This window comes from Spodoptera frugiperda, chromosome 10 (genome assembly GCF_023101765.2).
Source record: "Spodoptera frugiperda isolate SF20-4 chromosome 10, AGI-APGP_CSIRO_Sfru_2.0, whole genome shotgun sequence".
Lineage (NCBI taxonomy): Eukaryota > Metazoa > Arthropoda > Insecta > Lepidoptera > Noctuidae > Spodoptera > Spodoptera frugiperda.
In genome coordinates, this window is record NC_064221.1 from 8,187,420 (window position 1) to 8,206,043 (window position 18,624).

The 18,624-nt window shown below is 35.6% G+C and overlaps 1 protein-coding gene and 1 long non-coding RNA gene across 49 annotated transcripts in view; one reads left to right on the plus strand and one right to left on the minus strand.

The window, feature by feature from the left end:
* Window positions 1–18,624, plus strand: part of LOC118277469 (microtubule-actin cross-linking factor 1) — a 323,764-nt gene that overhangs the window by 284,686 nt on the left and 20,454 nt on the right. For 39 of the 48 annotated variants that reach the window (XM_050696478.1, XM_050696476.1, XM_050696481.1 and 36 more), the window contains 17 exons: window positions 285–439; window positions 1,218–1,229; window positions 2,273–2,498; window positions 2,915–3,047; window positions 4,473–4,596; window positions 5,116–5,236; window positions 5,650–5,807; window positions 6,199–6,350; window positions 7,044–7,284; window positions 7,664–7,759; window positions 8,535–8,717; window positions 9,515–9,674; window positions 10,322–10,399; window positions 10,650–10,769; window positions 11,266–11,538; window positions 17,545–17,668; window positions 18,435–18,562. In XM_050696478.1, the coding sequence (XP_050552435.1) occupies window positions 285–439; window positions 1,218–1,229; window positions 2,273–2,498; window positions 2,915–3,047; window positions 4,473–4,596; window positions 5,116–5,236; window positions 5,650–5,807; window positions 6,199–6,350; window positions 7,044–7,284; window positions 7,664–7,759; window positions 8,535–8,717; window positions 9,515–9,674; window positions 10,322–10,399; window positions 10,650–10,769; window positions 11,266–11,538; window positions 17,545–17,668; window positions 18,435–18,562 (2,484 nt within the window). The remainder of the gene's footprint in view (window positions 1–284; window positions 440–1,217; window positions 1,230–2,272; window positions 2,499–2,914; window positions 3,048–4,472; window positions 4,597–5,115; window positions 5,237–5,649; window positions 5,808–6,198; window positions 6,351–7,043; window positions 7,285–7,663; window positions 7,760–8,534; window positions 8,718–9,514; window positions 9,675–10,321; window positions 10,400–10,649; window positions 10,770–11,265; window positions 11,539–17,544; window positions 17,669–18,434; window positions 18,563–18,624) is intronic. The other 9 variants (XM_050696509.1, XM_050696510.1, XM_050696508.1 and 6 more) reach the window with 3 other exon arrangements.
* Window positions 13,565–15,093, minus strand: LOC126911154 (uncharacterized). The gene is made up of 2 exons (XR_007705703.1): window positions 14,441–15,093; window positions 13,565–14,084 (listed from the first exon to the last, which is right to left on the minus strand). It is a non-coding gene; the product is annotated as an uncharacterized LOC126911154 (long non-coding RNA).

Sequence of the window (18,624 nt, forward strand, 5' to 3'; positions counted from 1 at the left end):
TTTTATCACACGGATATTTTCTTTCCTTATGGAATCAAAAAATATTTCGTTTCGGCATGACGTCGTTTCTTAGTACATTTTGTACTGAGCAATGATGTAGCGAGTTCCTACTCCTGAACTGTTATAATTCATTTTACCTCATAGTGCGACAACATATGTATAAAAACCTGTCTTATATTTATTTATTGCCTTAGCAACAGATAGATGTATGATTTTCATACATTGTAATAATCTCTACAATAGCCAATATATTTACAATACTGACAAAATATCCTTCCTTCCAGAACCTCCTAGAATTCCTGGACTCTGCCGAGGACAAGTTCTCCCGCATGGGTGCCCTGGGCTCCGACATAGACGCCGTCAAGCGTCAGATCGCCCAGCTAGCCTCATTCAAGCAGGAGGTCGACCCTCACATGGTTAAAGTCGAAGCACTCAACAGGTATGTAATGACCTGTTCCTATCATGTTTGTACCTGATAAACCTGTTGTCAGTCATACTTGTACCTGATAGACCTGTTATCAGTCATACTTGTACCTGATATGCAGTTAGCCAAGATTTTTTATTGAAATAAGTTTAAATACTATTGCTGTTTCTTTTTTATTTTTTGGGAATTATATTTTAAAATGTGGGATATTCTGGGTTGCATGAGGTTAAATTATAAACTTAAAGCTTTTTGAGGGATAAAAAAAATATAAAGTTTGGAAAGATTGTAAAACTATTCTTGTTTTGTGTGTATTTTTCTTTTTAATTTTATTCTGGTGGTGGTTTCCAGTTCTTTAGTCTTTAGTTAGGCTTCCCCGTCCTTCCTTTAGTTTTTTTTTTACACTTGACAAAACTAAATGTGATATTTACATTCTCTCTTACTTTTTATAGAAACAAATAAATATCTTTGGTCAGTTTCACTGTAACTTCATAGACTTTATGACTCCTATCTTCTAGAAAGAAGCACAAAAAAGATCTAAGAAACGGCTCTTAAGTGCCTAAACTGTATTTATTTAAGAGTCCACTAACAGAAAATCTATACATATCTGTCAAAGAAAATTGACACTTAACGTTAATAAAAATAAAGTTGTAATTCGTGAAACTGGCCAAATACTGTCACATTTCCCACTCCCCTTTCTTACACAGCACTCTTATACCTAAAAGATTATTTTCCACAAATTACTAATCGTGTATTTTTCTATGCGACCCCATGGATTTGCCCGACATTGAAAAAGGAGTCTTATGAGGCAAGGAATAACAATTAATCTTGTGTGCGCTTCTGTTTGTCTCTGCACCGTAGTTATTTAGATCCTTGTTTGTGTGTGTTTATGTATAGCGTGTTTCTGAATAAAGTGTATAGAGGGTGTAATTAATATTGATATGATTTAAGCAATTAAAAAAAACTTAATTTATAATAATGAGTAATGTCTCATTATGAATAATATGAGTATTAATATACACAATAATGAACAAAGTCATATTAAAGATGATGAAAGTCATATTAGAAATGATTAAGAAATATTTTCAATGTGTAGATATGTATATTTACAAAAATACGGTATCAATTACACCCTTTGTATATCAAACTCAATCTGTTTTAGTTCTCGTCAAAAATATTCGCAGCTCTATTTTCACAATGTTGCTCTATAAAAATATATTATTTTAAATATATCTTGCAATAATTATATTAGTATGCAAAAATAGAGCACTTATATTTGACGTGAACTAAAACATAGTTAAGAAATATTTTTTATATTATCTGTAGTTTTAGCAGTTTCTCCTATACTTCTACTTCTTTAACCTATCTTCTAGAAGTGTGTTCTGTCTCTTTCATACTAACTATTTCTGTCTCTGTCTCGTCTATGTCTGTCTTGTTTGCGGATTGTATTGTGACGTCATGGGATGTTCTTTTTATGAATCAATGGTGGATATAATAAAAAAATAAAAATAAATGAGAGTTGTGATCACAGGTTTGAAGTTAAGTTGATAATTGCAATGCTAATCAGTCAAATATCTTAAATAGATTTTCAATTCTATTTTAACATCAATAAAGTTGACAATCTAAATAAGTTAAAGACAGCTCAATACGCTGTTGTGTACTCTTTAATGCACTTTCAATTTTACTCCATTGAAATAAGATTGAAAATAAAAAAAAACCCTTAAGAATAACTTAATATGCTATTCTCTACACCTAACCTCATCAACATAACTTCAAACCAACACCTCTAAACTCCCACCATTGATTCACCCCACCCCTTCCTTAAAACTAACCTCTTTACTCAACCCACAGGCAAGCCCAAGAGCTGACAGAGCGAACGTCATCAGAACAGGCGGCAGCCATCAAGGCTCCATTGACAGAAGTCAATTCGCGTTGGTCAGCGTTACTTCGAGGCATGGTGGAAAGGCAGCAGCAATTGGAACGGGCTCTTCTAAGGCTTGGGCAGTTACAGCATGCCTTGCAAGAACTGCTGACTTGGATCCATAATACTGGAGAGACTTTGGATACTTTGAGACCGGTAAGTGAATTTTTGAGAGGGGTGAGTGAGAGAAAAACTGAGTGAGTGATTGATTAAGTGAGTGAGTGTGTGAATGACTGAGAGAAAAAGAGAGTGAGTGAGTGAGTGACTGAGAGAAAAAGAGAGTGAGTGAGTGACTGAGAGAAAAAGAGAGTGACTGACTGACTGACTGATAGAAAAAAGCGGGTGAGTGAGTGAGTGACTGAGAAAAAAAGAGTGAGTGAGTGAGTGAGTGAGTGACTGAGAGAAAAAGAGAGTGAGTGACTGACTGACTGAGAGAAAAACAGAATGAGTGATATTGAATTTATGTCTGTCATAAGATTTTTCATTACTCTTTATATGACTTGAAATTCATCTTAGTAAAAAACATATCTTAAACCCATTCCATCCTTAAACCCCAAATCTCCCCCAACCAGGTGGCCGGCGACCCACAGATCCTGGAAGTAGAGCTGGCGAAGCTGAAGGTCCTAGTAAACGACATCGCGGCGCACCAGGCGAGCGTGGACACGCTCAACGACGCCGGCGCGCAGATCGTGCAGCAGGGTACGGGTATGTGGCCGCGCTTCTGCTTTTGTGATTTATAATTTACATACATACATTTTTTTATGAAGGACAAAAAGAATTGTGGTCTTTAAAACTTTAAGTGTAAGGTTGGGTGTCAATTGTGTGATAAAAAGATTTGTGAGTTCAATGAAATGGGACTTTAAAATCTTAAGACTTGAAGGTTGGTTATCAATTGCATAAGTTATTTTGTTTTTGGGACTGGAAATGGGACTTTAAAATCTTAAGACTAAGGTTGGTTGTCAATTGTATGATAAAAAGATTTGTGCGTTAAATGAAATGGGACTTTAAAACTTTAAGACTAAGGTTGGTTATCAATTGCATAAGTTAATCTTTAAATGGTAATATTAGATAGGAGTTGCAAATCGTTTGCAAAGGCTTTGAATATTCTTTTTGTCCTGTTTAACACTTAACTAGCCCATTGATAATTGTCATGAAAATATGTTACATTCATATGAATGTGGTAGTTCCAAAGTGTGGATTCCTATGGAGAAAAACGAGCAAGAAACTCCATACAAAAATTCTTACTCAGTTACTATCGACATACGAAAAGTCTATTCATTAACGTCTAACAGCATCTCAACTCTTCAATATTCTATTAAAATAATACTTCTTCTAATTTTCTTTTGGCCGTATACTCAAACGCTAGTTTACGATAGTTAATGTCGTTTGAGTATTCGGCCGTTATACTCCACATCCTAATACAGAACTGTGCAATATGCACTAATGCTTTAAGCTTTAAGTGTGTGTCAACGTCTATTCTATGTGTTTAATCAATTAATCTTAAAACAATGTCATCTAATAAATTAAAAAAAAAACAACCTTATTGAGAACTTAATAGAGTTGATTTTTAAACTTTCCTGAATATTGTAAATCTGATGATTATATGTATTTCCTAGTCGTTGTTACTTTTCCATTTGTTCCTTAGAACACAAATTCAGTATTTTAACCGACCTCCCACAAAAGAGGAGATCCTCTCTATAATACATCAACATACATAGGAACATTCTCTTGTAATATGCTAGATTCCTACTAGTCAAATTCAATACTTTTTTCGAAACGTCAAAAACGATATTCTCTATGAACTTTGTATGAAATACTCTATTATGACGTCATCAGATTTTTACGTCAAATAGCAGACTTATTTCTAGAAATTTAGCTAGAAAAAAACGAAAAATTAAATAGTTCATCAAATTTATGAATGAGAGTGTGATTATTTTAGAATATTTTATTGTATTAAAAATTTACCTAGAAAATATCGAAAATTAAGTAGTTCATGAATCAAAGTTGTTATATTTTAATAATATTTTATTGTATTGAAAAGTTGTAACAATTTATTTTTGACCCAGTCATCATCCGTATTCTTTAAAACTATCATCCGCAAAACAACTGCATGGTATCTTATACACGTAGGTACGGACGAGGCAGGTGAGACTGCTGAGAAGCTGGCCACGTTGAACAGGAAGTGGCGAGAGCTGCAGCAGAAGGCCAGGGACCGGCAGACTGAGCTCGAGGATGCGCTCAGGGAGGCACAGAGGTCAGTTGTGGAGGAGGTTCTCTTGTATAAAGTGTTTGGTTGAGAAGCCCTAAAACTGATGCCGACTAAGAGTTTGTAGTAGTGGCAAAATTTTGGGTTTTTCTTTTATAGATTGTTTTTACGGTATAAGCCGGTAAACGAGCAGATGGCCTGATGGTAAGCAATTGCTGCCACCCATGACACTCGAAACACCAGAGGCGTTACAAGTGCGTTGCCGGCCTTTTAAAGGTTAGGAATTTAAGCATTGTTGGGGAATTGGGAATTGGGAAAGGGGGTGATTGGGTCTCCGGTAACGTCACTAACACAACGAAACAACACCGTCATGGCTCTGTCACACTTGAATTCTCAGTAAAATCTTATGATAAGTTTATAGCAATAGGTTTACGCCGCATATTCCATGACCGAATTCTATGGCCTAAAATAATTTGATTTTAAAAAATCTAGACAAAATTAAATCTCTACGTCAATAAGCTTATTCTTTTTATTAGTGAATAACAATAATTATTATTTTCATAACAGCTTCAACGCTGAGATCGGCGACCTGCTGAGCTGGTTGTCCGAGGTAGACAGCGTGATCGCCGCCTCCAAGCCGGTCGGTGGTCTGCCTGAGACTGCCTCCGAACAACTCGAGAGATTCATGGTTTGTATCTTTAGCTAAATATGTGAATTATTTTTCCAGTTGTATTAAGGCGACCAAAATTTTAATTGTTATAAATCACATAGATGAAAAGGTTAGAGTCACAAATGAATTACATACATTGACTATTTAAAGTAATATAAATAACTAGCGACTCCGCCGCGGTTTCACCCGCTTTACTTGGCTCCTACTCATTTAACTCTCAATGATAGAGTTATGTGTTATAGGCTATAATCTTTCTCGATAAATGAACTACCTAACACAAAAAGAATTATTCAGATCAATCCAGTAGTTCCAGAGATTAGCGCGTTGAAACAAAGAAACTCTTTACCTCTAAAATAATAATATAAGATTATAAGTATGTAGTTTATTTAGTAATTCTATAACAACCATTTAACCACTACTACCCTTTGCAGGAGGTATACAACGAGATCGAAGCGAACAGGCCGAAGGTGGAGGCAGTACTGCAGCAGGGCCAGGAGTACCTGAAGAAACAGGACCGACCCAACCCCACGTCACAGCTGCACCACAATCTGAAGAACTTGAAGTCGCGCTGGGATAACGTCACTGCTAGGTAAGGACTTCTTACTTGAATTTGGTAGTGTTAGTGTTATACAATTAAGGGCTCCGGTTAAGCTCGAAATCAGTCGGGAATATCTGTAATTTAATGAGTTGAGTGATATGGACATAACCTAACACCATACTTGTGAAAATCATGTTGTTTAGAAATTAATGTGATTTTTTGTGTGATATATGTATACCGGAATCAGATATTTTTGTTCCACTAACATATATATGTTTTTTCACTCGCCATTGAAACAATCAATATATACCTCTTTATACTAACGCATAATTATAAATGATATTTATTTCTGCAAGTTGGTTACTAAAATAACATTTTTACACGTCAATAAAGCAAATTGTTCAGCAAATAATGAATCTCCAATACTTTTTATCTCAAACAGAGCCTCAGACAAGAAGATCAAGTTGGAGATAGCTCTGAAGGAAGCGACGGAGTTCCACGATGCTCTCCAGGCCTTCGTGGACTGGCTGACCAGCGCTGAGAAGACGCTTACCTCTGCCAAACCTGTTTCTAGGGTCATGGAGACTTTGCTTGGTGAGTAAAGACTAGCAAATAAACGCCCTATGTACATTTTGCTTTTAACTGTACAATGTATTGGTTTATGTTGTAAGATGTTACATATTTTTTATGTATGTAAACGAATCATTTGAGTGTCAAAATGAGGGACAAACTTACTAGTACTCGAGTACTCTTAGAATGTTTTCTAAAGATTTTTATCTTTTAGAATTAGACTGTCGTTGGATGAGTGGTCGTAGGTAAAGTAAGTGCGACTGCGGAGCTGAGAGTTTCGAATTACAGGAAAATAGCGTTTAGTTTTAATAATGAAACAAAATATCAATTGCTCTCAGTGTACAATTATAAACTTGTTATTAAAAATATATTAGTTCCCAATATAGACACTTCTTTATTTTATATATCAAAATTGTTAACTTTGGAAATCCAAAATTATTTGTGTTTTCTACGGTTATTTATACCTATAAAAATATTTTAATAAGTTACCGATCTACTTCGCATTTTTATATACGTTGTCCAGCATTAAGATTTTCTCCTATGTCGTGGGTGCGTTAACAAACATACAAGTACACATACACAGACTCAAAACAATTTGTTGATCACAAAGACTCACTCCGTGGGGCAATCTAACCAGCTACACGTTGCACGTCACCCAGTTGCTACCGCGCAAACCTTCATGTATTAGATAATAACATTAACAATTTCTACCCACAGTCCAAATAGAAGAGCACAAGTCCTTCCAAAAAGAGGTGGCTACCCACAGAGAAACAATGCTACACTTGGACAAAAAGGGAACACACCTCAAGTATTTCAGCCAGAAGCAGGACGTCATCCTCATCAAGAACTTACTCGTCTCCGTACAACATCGGTGGGAGCGAGTGGTCTCCAAGGCCGCCGAGAGAACCAGGGCTTTGGACCACGGCTTCAAGGAGGCCAAGGAGTTTAATGAGATGTGGTATGGAATTTGGACTTTATTTCCTTTGTGAGTTAGGTTGAAAATGCAACTAGATGTTTAATGTGAAAATTCTAATCTAATTATATTCTATTTTCAACTTTATTGCTATACCGATTAAGGTTGAAAATGCTTTGCAGATGCCAGTACAGTGAGCTTTTACCAGTAGTTTATTATTTTAGTGGATTCTCATCTGTATTGTGTATTGTAATAAGATTTAAAATCTATTGACTGTTTTGTAGAATTGATGAGATTATTGGTTAGTAATATCCAAAAGCAAAAGTTCCCGAAGTGTGTGATGGTGTTTTCTAGTATTTCGAATTTAGACTGTAATCAATGTATTAATATTTGCCTTTGTATTAAATCTTATGTATTTACGTAGGAACAACTTGATGAACTGGCTGAACGACACTGAAGAACAGCTGGACACGCTCAACGCTGAGGCCACCGTCAACGACCCTGAAAAGATCAAGCAGAGGTAATGATTTTCTTAAAATTAATCATCTATAAAAATATTTGTTTGTTATGGTATAAGCCGGTAAACAATCAGACGGTAAGCAATCGCCGCCTCCCATAGACGTTACAAGTGCGTTACCGGCCTTTGGGGGGTTAGGAATTTAAGGGTTTTTGGGGAATCGGGGATTGGGAAGATTGGGACGGGGGATATTGGGCCTCCGGTAACCTCACTCATACAACGAAAAAACGCAAGCGTTGTTTCACATCGATTGTCTGTGAGACCGTGGTTTCACTCCGGTCGAGCCGGCCTATTCGTGCCGAAGCATAGCTTTCCCACACTTTTACTTACTTACAATAATGACTTCGAAGTTTCATATATGTGAATATAAAACTTCATCATCATCATCAGCCGATAGACGTCCAGTGCTGAACAAAAGCCTCCTTAGTCCTCCACGTAGAACGACAAAATATAAAATATAATATAAATACAATATAAAACTTATCACACCCCCCAATTACCTTTAAACTGCCTTGACAACATTTGACTGCACCGTTGGTGCGGTGGCTGGGCAACTGGCTGCCGCGCAACGGGTAGCGGGTTCGATTCCCGCACGGAGCAACTCTTTGTGTGATCCACAAATTGTTGTTTCGGGTCTGGGTGTCATGTGCATGTGAACTCGTATGTTTGTAAATGCACCCACGACACAGGAAATCCTAATGTGGAGCAACGTTTTAAATAAAAAAAAAAACTACATGAAACAAAAGCCACAATATTAATGCAAACTTTCTCCCCACAGACTGACAAAACACCGCGAGTTCCAAAAGGCGCTGGCGGCCAAGCAGCCGGTGTACGACCAGACCATGAAGACGGGCAAGCAGCTCAAGGACAAGGCGCCCAAGGGAGACGAGAACACGCTCAAGACCATGATGTCCGACATGAAGACCAAGTGGACCACTGTCTGTTCTAAGGCTGTTGACAGGTAAGACCTATTAATTAATTAATTAATTAATAATCTTTATTACGAGTAACAGTGACTCAATTAGTGTTAGTAACAATGAACCTTACAACTATGTTAGCGACACAGATAAATTCACATGACACAAATACACAACACAAGCAAATTATAGTAAAACTAACACAATATTGCTCTGTTATTTAAGTCTTTGACTGCCATTAGAAAACTGTTGAAGATAAATTCTCTGCTAACGTCGGTCACCGGTGATCATGATGGCGTTCAATGTGTTAAATAAATTGATTCGAATGTAATTATTTTTGAGGTAAGTGATTTCTTTGTCAAATGAAAAAAAACTAATTATTGTATTTGACAATATATTATACAAAGGAGGATGCAAATCTTGGCCCCGCCTTCCAATAACTATGTGTGTTACATCATTGGATAGGTAATTTTGAGCTGAATAAAAGTTACTATGGCGCCAAGTTCCAAATCTTAGTTCTTTTAGAGTTATTCTTTATTAAACATGGTAGTTTTATCAGTAGCCAAGTAATGCAATTTTTACGTCATAATTGCATTCGTGCTTAGTACACCAGGAATTTAAGGCTTGTTGGGGAATCTGGAATTGAAAAGATTGGGAATATTGGTAATTGAGCCTCTAGTCTCTAGTAACCTCACTCACACAACGAAACACAACGCAAGTGTTGTTTCACGTCGGTTTTATGCTCGACCATAGTATCACTCCGCTCGAACCGGCCAATCCGATCCGAAGCGTGGCTCTCCCACACTAAATCAATGAATTAATTCTTAATCTTCTCCCCCAGACAACGCAAGCTAGAAGAAGCGCTGCTGTACTCCGGCCAGTTCAAGGACGCCATGTCGGCGCTGCTGGAGTGGCTGAAGAAGCAACAGAAGGACCTGGCCGGAGACTCGCCCGTGCACGGAGACCTCGACACCGTCATGGCACTCATTGAACAGCATAAGGTAGGCTTAACCTCTTGTTTGCTGGTATATAAGACAACGATAGAAAATACATTGTGTCTCGCGCGAATCCACGTTACGACGGTTTATTATTATTTATTTATTTATTAAAAAGGTACATGTTAAAGAACTTATGAACTAGTGTACAGTTCGAAAAAACTATATATCTAGTTTATCTGTCGGATCCAAGACGTATATCTTAGAATAATATGTATTAGTAGTAATAATTGTTTTAATTAATACGGTTTGATTTTTAACCGATTTCAAAATAATGAAGGTTTTCTGTTTTACCTGTATGGATGTTTGTGCGTGATTATCTTGCGTTTGGTTGAACCGATTTTTATACGGTTTTGGCATTGTATTTTTTTTCGGAACGATTTACCTGACGTAAAGAAATGGAGGCGCTAAAGAAAATATGTATTTAAAAAAAATTGACTTCGACAAATAATTACGTGAATAAGCCAAAGAACATAATAATAATTAATTTAGTATATCTCACGAAAATCATAGTATTGATGTGGCTGTATTAAATAATTAATGCTTAATTGAGATTTTTTTTAATAAATTGAATGCTAATAAATCAAAATGTTTCTGTTTGAGTATTCAACATTATATCTGGAACGCGTTTTAATATAAATTATTTGTTACAGCAATTCGAGGAAGATCTCCACTCACGTGAGCAACAAATGCAGTCTGTCATGAAGACCGGCAAAGATCTAGAAGCAACTGTACGTATCACACAATTTTACACCTTATACATAAGAAATTAAAGTCTAAAACTGACTGGCAGTACCTATCACTTTTAAATAAGTCACCTCACAATTATGTCATAAGAAATTGAGTTCTAAACTAACTATATTTAAAGCTCAAATTCGTTAAAACACCAAATAATCCTAATTCTTCTTCAACTCATTAGTTCATCTGCTTTACGATACTGATTCTTAAAACACAAACGTTAAGGTTGACATTCCCCCGCAGGTGCCTCGTGAAGACGCGGCCAGTATCCGCCAACAGTGCAGTGAGTTGAAGAGTGCCTGGGAGGCCGTGCTGTCCCTCAGTGAGAGGAAGGCACACAGATTAGAGGCTGCTCTTAAAGAGGTAAGATTTAAAAACTAGGAACGTATCATTATTATTAATTTTGGTTATTGTAGTGAGTGTTTGTTAGGTGTTTTTGTTTATATTGCTGTACTGATATTGATGAATTTGGTAAGGGGATCTATAGAACGTAGACATTTTTTTACATAAGTTATGTCTTTTGATGAGCTTCTATATTGAAGATTTTCTGTTAGACACGGCTATCTAACCCTATAAACAGGATTTCCGTGTCACTGCCGCTCATGCCGTATTGCTTGGACAAAGAACATGCATGATTTTTTCGTTCTTTTCACACGATTGCTCCTCCTTATTTAGTGTAGATATTTCTTTGTTTTGTAGCCGCGTGCTAGGGGCGCGATAATTGATATTTAACTGGGTGGTTATAGGGTTAAACATTTAAAAAACTTCAAAGTAATACCATACACATAAAAAAAAAATACATAACGTATTTTAAATTTTCATTTCCAAACATAATTTTTACCCCTTTTTTCCCAACTAGGCGGAAAAACTCCACCGCTCAGTGAACATGCTACTCGAATGGCTATCGGACGCGGAGACCAAGCTTCGATTCTCCGGCCAACTACCAGAAGGCGACGTGGAAACACAACAACAGATCCGCGACCACGAGAGATTTGTTCGCGAACTGAACGAGAAGCAGCGAGACAAGGACGACACTATATCTCTCGCTCACTCTATCCTGAGCAAGGCGCACCCTGATGCTGTGACCGTCATCAAACACTGGATCACTATCATACAGAGTCGGTGGGATGAGGTATGTGTTGCTTTTTTTTCAGGATATTGATTGGTAATGGATTTTGGACTTTATTTGCGTAAGGGTTAAGTTGGAAATTGACTAAACGGTATCTTCTTTCTGAATTATGTCCTTTAGATGAATAGCTTGACGTTAAAGTCGTTACCGAGAACGTGATACAATTATTACTGTTTTGTTTACACGATAATTATTTATTTGGTGATGTAAATACCTACTACCATATTTGACAATGACAATAAGTCCTTATGCTGCACTATTTGCATATCAAAAACAGTACCCCTAGTACCAGTTTGCTTAACGTTAAACGTAAAGAAACGAGAGCGAGTAAGCGTTGTCACGCTGATTCACAGAAACCGCTAAATCTTGATGTTCTAGAACCATTTCCTCTTGAGATTAACTTTGAAATACTAGCTTAAGGTACACTTCAGATCTTTATCTTATTCTCAGATCATCTGTTTCTTTTGATATCGTCAACAAGAAGCGATTGTCAACGCTTCGGCGCTGTGATTGGCCGACTCGAATGAACCAATCAGAGCGCCGAGCGCACTCTCGGTTCAATTACTTTGAACGTAAAGCAAAGTCATACTAAGTGTCTCTTAATTGGGTAGTTTCCTCAGTGAAAAATAAATTATTTCGACTTTTTAATACAATAGAAATATCCAAAAATAATCACACTTTCATTCATAGATTTGATGAGTTTCGATTTTTCTAGATAATTTCCTACAAATAAGTGTGCTATTTGACGTCGCTTCTCGACTCGAACAAAGTATTATAAGGAGTTGCAAAACTTACAAAATGTAGGTGTAACATATACTACGCACATCTGACGTGATGTTATGATTACCAAAACAAAACTCACCTCAGTATCACCAAGGACTAAATGTGATATCATTCGATAATATTATCAACGATAAACAAATTCAATTGTTTAATAAAAACACATTACATTCTCATTTGCAACTCAGTTATATAAAAGAACATCGGGCATTTTTGTATGGGACACTTACCTACGGCGAACAAAAATAAAATTAGGTACGGTGGATAGGCAATTAAATCTAGTTCACAATGGTATAGTTCCCATATCTGTGGGTCGTGGCAATAAGGAGAAATTGGACATTTAAAAAATATTTATAAATGTTTTTGGGCAATAATTGAAGAGGAAAAAGGGAATCAAAAATAATTAAAACAACATATTTTTATCTTAACTTTTGGCGAAGGACTGCGATGATGATGACGAAGGACTGCGATGTAGTAAGATAAGCTAGCTACCTGCGCGAGCGCAACATATGTATACCAGTTTTAGGACTATGGGCGAGAGTGAGAACGAAACATGCACATCAACTTGACGGATTTAGTCTGATTGGGTTTACAAAAATACCACGGAGTGATATTTTAACTTACTGAGCGGTCGTTTAGTAATTAGGAAAAATAGTCAACTTAAAATATCATTTTCATTTTACTAATTATTTCCATTTTCCCATTATTGTGAATCAAAATAACTACACAATATTAAATATGATTGCAAACACTTTCATTTGAAAATGTTTTGGTTTATGTTCGCGACTTTTAAAAAATCGGGTAAAAAACGCCCGATGTCCTTTGTGCTAAATTCTAGTATTTTTAAAATAGACAGTTCTTTTCTTTAATTATTTTTCTTCTATTTTGGTTCGGTTATAGCTAAAGCTAAAGTGTTAATACGAATCTCGTCCTTTCTTGGAGTCGGTTTAAAAATATGAGTAAAGATAATAATAAAAGATACCTCGTTACGACTGTGTTGCCTGTGATTCAAATCTTTAGGAAGGTTACCCCTGGTCAGGTAGGTTTTAAAATCTGTTCACATCTGAAAATCGCATTAAAATACGTTTAGTTGGGGAAGGGTTTTCTTATTCATAATATGTGAAGATTATTTTCAAAACTTGGCTGATCCGAGCATGTACTAAAATTAGACCCTAAAATTAGTGCAGCCATTTCAGAGATTAGCCGGAACAAACAGACAGACAGATAAACAGCCAAAAATTATAAAAAAACTAGCTGACCCAGCGAACTTCGTACCGCTTTCGCGTAGCAATGATGCTCTACTTTATTTTGTATAGCTGAGTTATGTATGAGTCCCTATTCAATTTGAATTGGAATCTATAAATATCCTCCATATAAAAATGAATCTATAATTTCCTGATCTCACTATACCTGAAAAGGACTTCACTAATTTAAAAAAAAACAAAATATATTTTCATAATAGTGTTTATTTCATAGGATTCAATCATTTCACTGTCCTGCAGGCGCCTTATCGGCTCTGATGACAATTTTGTGATTATCTGATGGCATGCGGTCTAATGCATCGGTCTAATGCAACTAATTCATTGTGTTGAAGGAAAAATGTTTGAAGTTGTTCATCACAATGGATCTCTTTACTGAGTTGTTGTGTGCGCAACGCTGATCGACTTCTCTTGCTGAATTGTCCATAAAATATATTTGCAAAAATGTATAGTCTTCAACAGGCACTGGCAATAAGGAACCTGTTTGATGATATATTTGAATCCCTGAATCTGCAAGAATATAAATATGTATACAGGCAATTGTATAGCAAATTGTACCACCATGTGGCTCGCAAAATACTGCCACAATACTTTACATCATTTCAAGTTAAAACTACTTTTAACCTCGACATTAAACAGCCTTCCACGGCAGCTTTAGGTAGTAGGCTTTACCAAGAACATCTTGCTCATGCCACTATAAAATACAACATGTTATAAATGTGGCTGATTAAGTCTTCGGATTATAGACTATTATATTATGTATTTGATTTATTGTTTACAAAATAAACACATCACTGACTCGACATATTTTGCACCAGCTACATGGTTTTAAAACTAAAAAAAAAAACGTTTGCCATTATACTTACTTGCTAAAAGTAGGCAAAAAATTGTCTCGTAATAACTTTTGTTGCCCCAAATGATGTCATTTGAAAGCAATTATTGTACTGCTGGATATGAGTCAAAAAATTAACCAATGAATGTAGTGGCTCTGGTGGCGGTACCAATGGCGTCAATTTGACTTGGCCGCTGGCGCAACACAATCCAGAGGCTTCATTTTTTAATTTCAATCCCAATGTGGACACACAATGTTCATTAGTCCAATAGCAACAATTTGCTCTGAACTGTAATCAATTGCCACATTATAACTGAATGCAGCTTTGTGGGGATTAAACACAACATTTCTATCTTGATATCGATTCAGTTCAAGTTCATTTCGCGCTTCGCGATGCTCATTAGTTTGATTTGCTCTTATATTTCTTTGACTTGCCGTATTTCGAGTTCTGCGGCCTAAGCTTGTACGTCTGGTTGGTAGCATTGTTTAAAACGAAATTCCAACTGAAAATAAAAAGCTCTCATACATTTTCTGCATAACCGTGTATACCAAATTGTAGTATTTCGTAGTCACCAAAAGTTACTAAAAATCAATAATGAGGATGTGAACTTACCTTGATTAACAAACACTTATTAGCAAATAAAAATCTTCTTAGTCTTTAAAACTCGAAGAAATATTATGATAATCTCTCAGAAATTTTGAAAAATATACATTTAATTTTGCATAATAATGTTTTAAAAAACGCGCAATACGAATGTCAATGTCATTCACACCAATAGACTATATTGAAAGAGCATCGTTTGTTCGAAAACGTGAATAGAAACTTACACACAAAATACACTTTTACAATTTCTGAACACACGCGTAACTGTTGATAATTTGTCATTATTTCTGAACGCACGCATAATTCATATTTGAGGAATTTCTATTAATGCTTAATGCACTTTTCAACATTTTCAATAGATTAAAAAAAATACAGACAATTGTTTATTCACCCTTTTCATAGTTTATGCATAAATGTCAATCATTATTTACAGAATTTGAATTTAGAAACAACAAATATTTGACATGTACAAATGAAAATTTATCGAATCTAGCTTTTGCCCGCGACTTCGTCCGCGTAGTGGTGTTAGTGGTCAAAATGCTGCCGCATGTCATCTAAAATGTGAATTACTTGAGAATATGTTACTGTTAGCATTTTTAAAGATATGTATTCCAAAGAAACCACGACCGCCGATTCATCATTTTATAATCATGATGAAAAGTAGCCAAGGTTATCTATATTATTATCCTTTAATTTCCTATATATTGCCTATCAATAAAAAAATACATTGTTTCGTTGTTATATTCCAAAAAAAAAACATTCGTGCAAGCGTAACCTCAACACAAACAGGATTACTTTCGCATTCATAACATTAGTATGGTAGTAGGGATATTGGCGATTTAAATAAGTATATGTGTATTTAAATAAGAATCGAACGCGAGTGAAGCCACAGGCAACGTATTAACGAAAATGACGAATTTTCAAGCAAACATTAATCTCCTCTATCAAACATACTACGCCTTATACCCTTTTTATTAAAAAGTAGCCTATGTTCTTTCGCTCCTCATTAAGTGTCTAAATACAAAATTTCACTGTTACAGCTTTAAAAATGACGAATTTCCATATGACCATTCATCCCCTATTTTTACCCACTCTCCCGTATTTTTTGCAATAAAAAGTAGACCATGTTCTTTCGTTTATCTTTAAGTGTCTAAATACAAAGTTTCACTGTTACAGCTTTTAAAATGATGAATTTACATATGAACAGTCATCCCCTCTTTTTACCCATTTTCCGCTATTTTTTTGCAATAAAAAGTATCAAGTAAGGTCTATTCTATCTCAGTACCAAAATCATCATCTTCATCAAAATCGGTTCACTGGTTTATGCGTGAAAGCGTAATTACAGACAGACAGAGTTACTTTCGCATTTATAATATTAGTAGGGAATCTATAGCATTTGTTTTTTAGTATCCAATAGCATTTATCCAACAATGAACTTTATCCAATAGCAATAAAGCTCAAATTGACTCTACGTATTAGTTAGAAAACGTTTGTATGGGATAAAGGAAAGGGCAGTTTTTAGGGTTTTTCCGTCAATTATTTGATATTTTCTTCTTCTTCACCTTTTAAACCTTCCCTGGACTTCTACAAATAATTCAAGACCAAAATTTGCCAAATCGGTCCAGCCGTTCTCGAGTTTTAGCGAGACAAAGGAATAGCAATTGATTTTTATATGTATAGATATGTACATATATTAATAATTATGCACGTAGTGAAAATGTTATTTTAATATTACAAACCTACACTCCAATTTTATTTATTAGTCTAGATTCTAGACTAGATGGTAGGATGGCAGGTATTTACGTACGTATTTATTGTGGTACGTTCGTATTTACGTACATATTACGTATGCAAGTATAATTTATGTACGTGAGTACCTAAAACGGTTTGTTTGGTACTCAGTAACAATAACATATCGACTGCATTGCCATTTTATTGATAATATAGCATATTTATCTAGCAGAAGGCCATATTTAATTTATTATCAATCATTGATAACTGCTCACATGATTATTTTTAAATGTGCATAATGGAATCATGTTCCAAATTAATTTCGCTATCATAAGATGATGCTGTCTTATAATACAATTTTCAGAATAAGTAATGTTTTTAGTCTCGTTATCGAAAACAACTTAAACTGTTTTGATGAATTTACAGAAATAGTAAATGCAGTCACAAACAAAAACCTTAAACCGATTCTTAACTTTACCGATCTTATTATAAAGTTGAAAATTAAAGTGGGATGATCTGCGTCCTGTATTTTATCAAATACACAAAACACATATTCAACTTAACCATCTTGTAATAAGGTCTAAAATCCTTTAAACAGTTGATATTATAACTCAAACTCAAAATATTTATTTGCATGTTAAGGTATTACACAGGTCTTAATTTAAATGAATGTACAGCTTAACGGCTTTTTTCAGGCATTACAAATTTGAGGGCAATCACTAACTTATCCTAGACTACATTTACTTAACCTAGGACTTAGTACAAACTTAGTAGTGGTATTTATTTCTAATTCCTCGCACTAGGTATGGCAATGGGCGATGCAGCGCGGCGGCAAGCTGGAGGCCCACATGCAGAGCCTGAAGGACCTGGACCTGGTCCTCGAGGAACTGCTGCAGTGGCTCATCGGGCTCGAGAACACGTTGCTGTGTAAGTACTGCAATTTTATTCGAACGTGGGGTAACTTTCCTTTTGTATATTATTAACATACAGGTTGTAAACGGAACGCTCCCAAACGCCGCAAGCAGGTGAAAGTAAAAAAAGCAACGTCACGCCTTTTACCCCCGAAGGGGTAGGCAAAGGTGCTCATTACGACACAATATACACCAACTTTTTACCATTTGTGTTATAAGTCCCATGTAATGAGGAGTGAGTGTTGTGTTAATACTTGTGTAGTATTGTTATTTAATCAAAAGTATGGTCTATTGTTAAAACATTATGTTTATAAATTCTTAATTACCTCTTATAATAATAAATCTAAATAGCCTTTAGATTTTTTGGTAAACTTGGAAGAATCTCTTCTAATCAGTGTTTTATTCTGGACAAACTATTGAGTAAGCGTTTTGAAATAGCTAACAAGGCACAGAAAGAAGGAATTTATTTATTGTTCATCGAATTTTGAATTCAATTCCCGCTCTTATTGGGTGTAAACGGAACGGTCCCAAACGCCGCAAGCAGTTGATGGTAAAAAACGTTATTTAAGGAATTCAATATTTATTTTATGTGATAATAATTGTAAGCAACTGCTTAAGGCTGATGTGGCATAGATAACACGAAAACAAAAACTATTACCTACAATTATAAGAATTATATCGGTTTTCGGGCGTATAGCAGTCCATTTACACCCCTGTATTGAAATCTCATAACCTTAATTCCAAAAATTATTCTCATCTATATTAAATTATTTTTCCTCTAGCACTCGAATCGGAACCACTGCCAGAATCCATCGAGCTTCTCGAAGGCCTCATTGAGGACCACAAGGAGCTGATGGAACACACGCAGAAGAGACAGAATGAAGTCGACCGCGTCTGCAAGGCGTACCAGGTACTTATTGCTACTGTAAAGTAGATCTTGTGTAAAGGAGATTAGAGTTGAGTATCCTATGA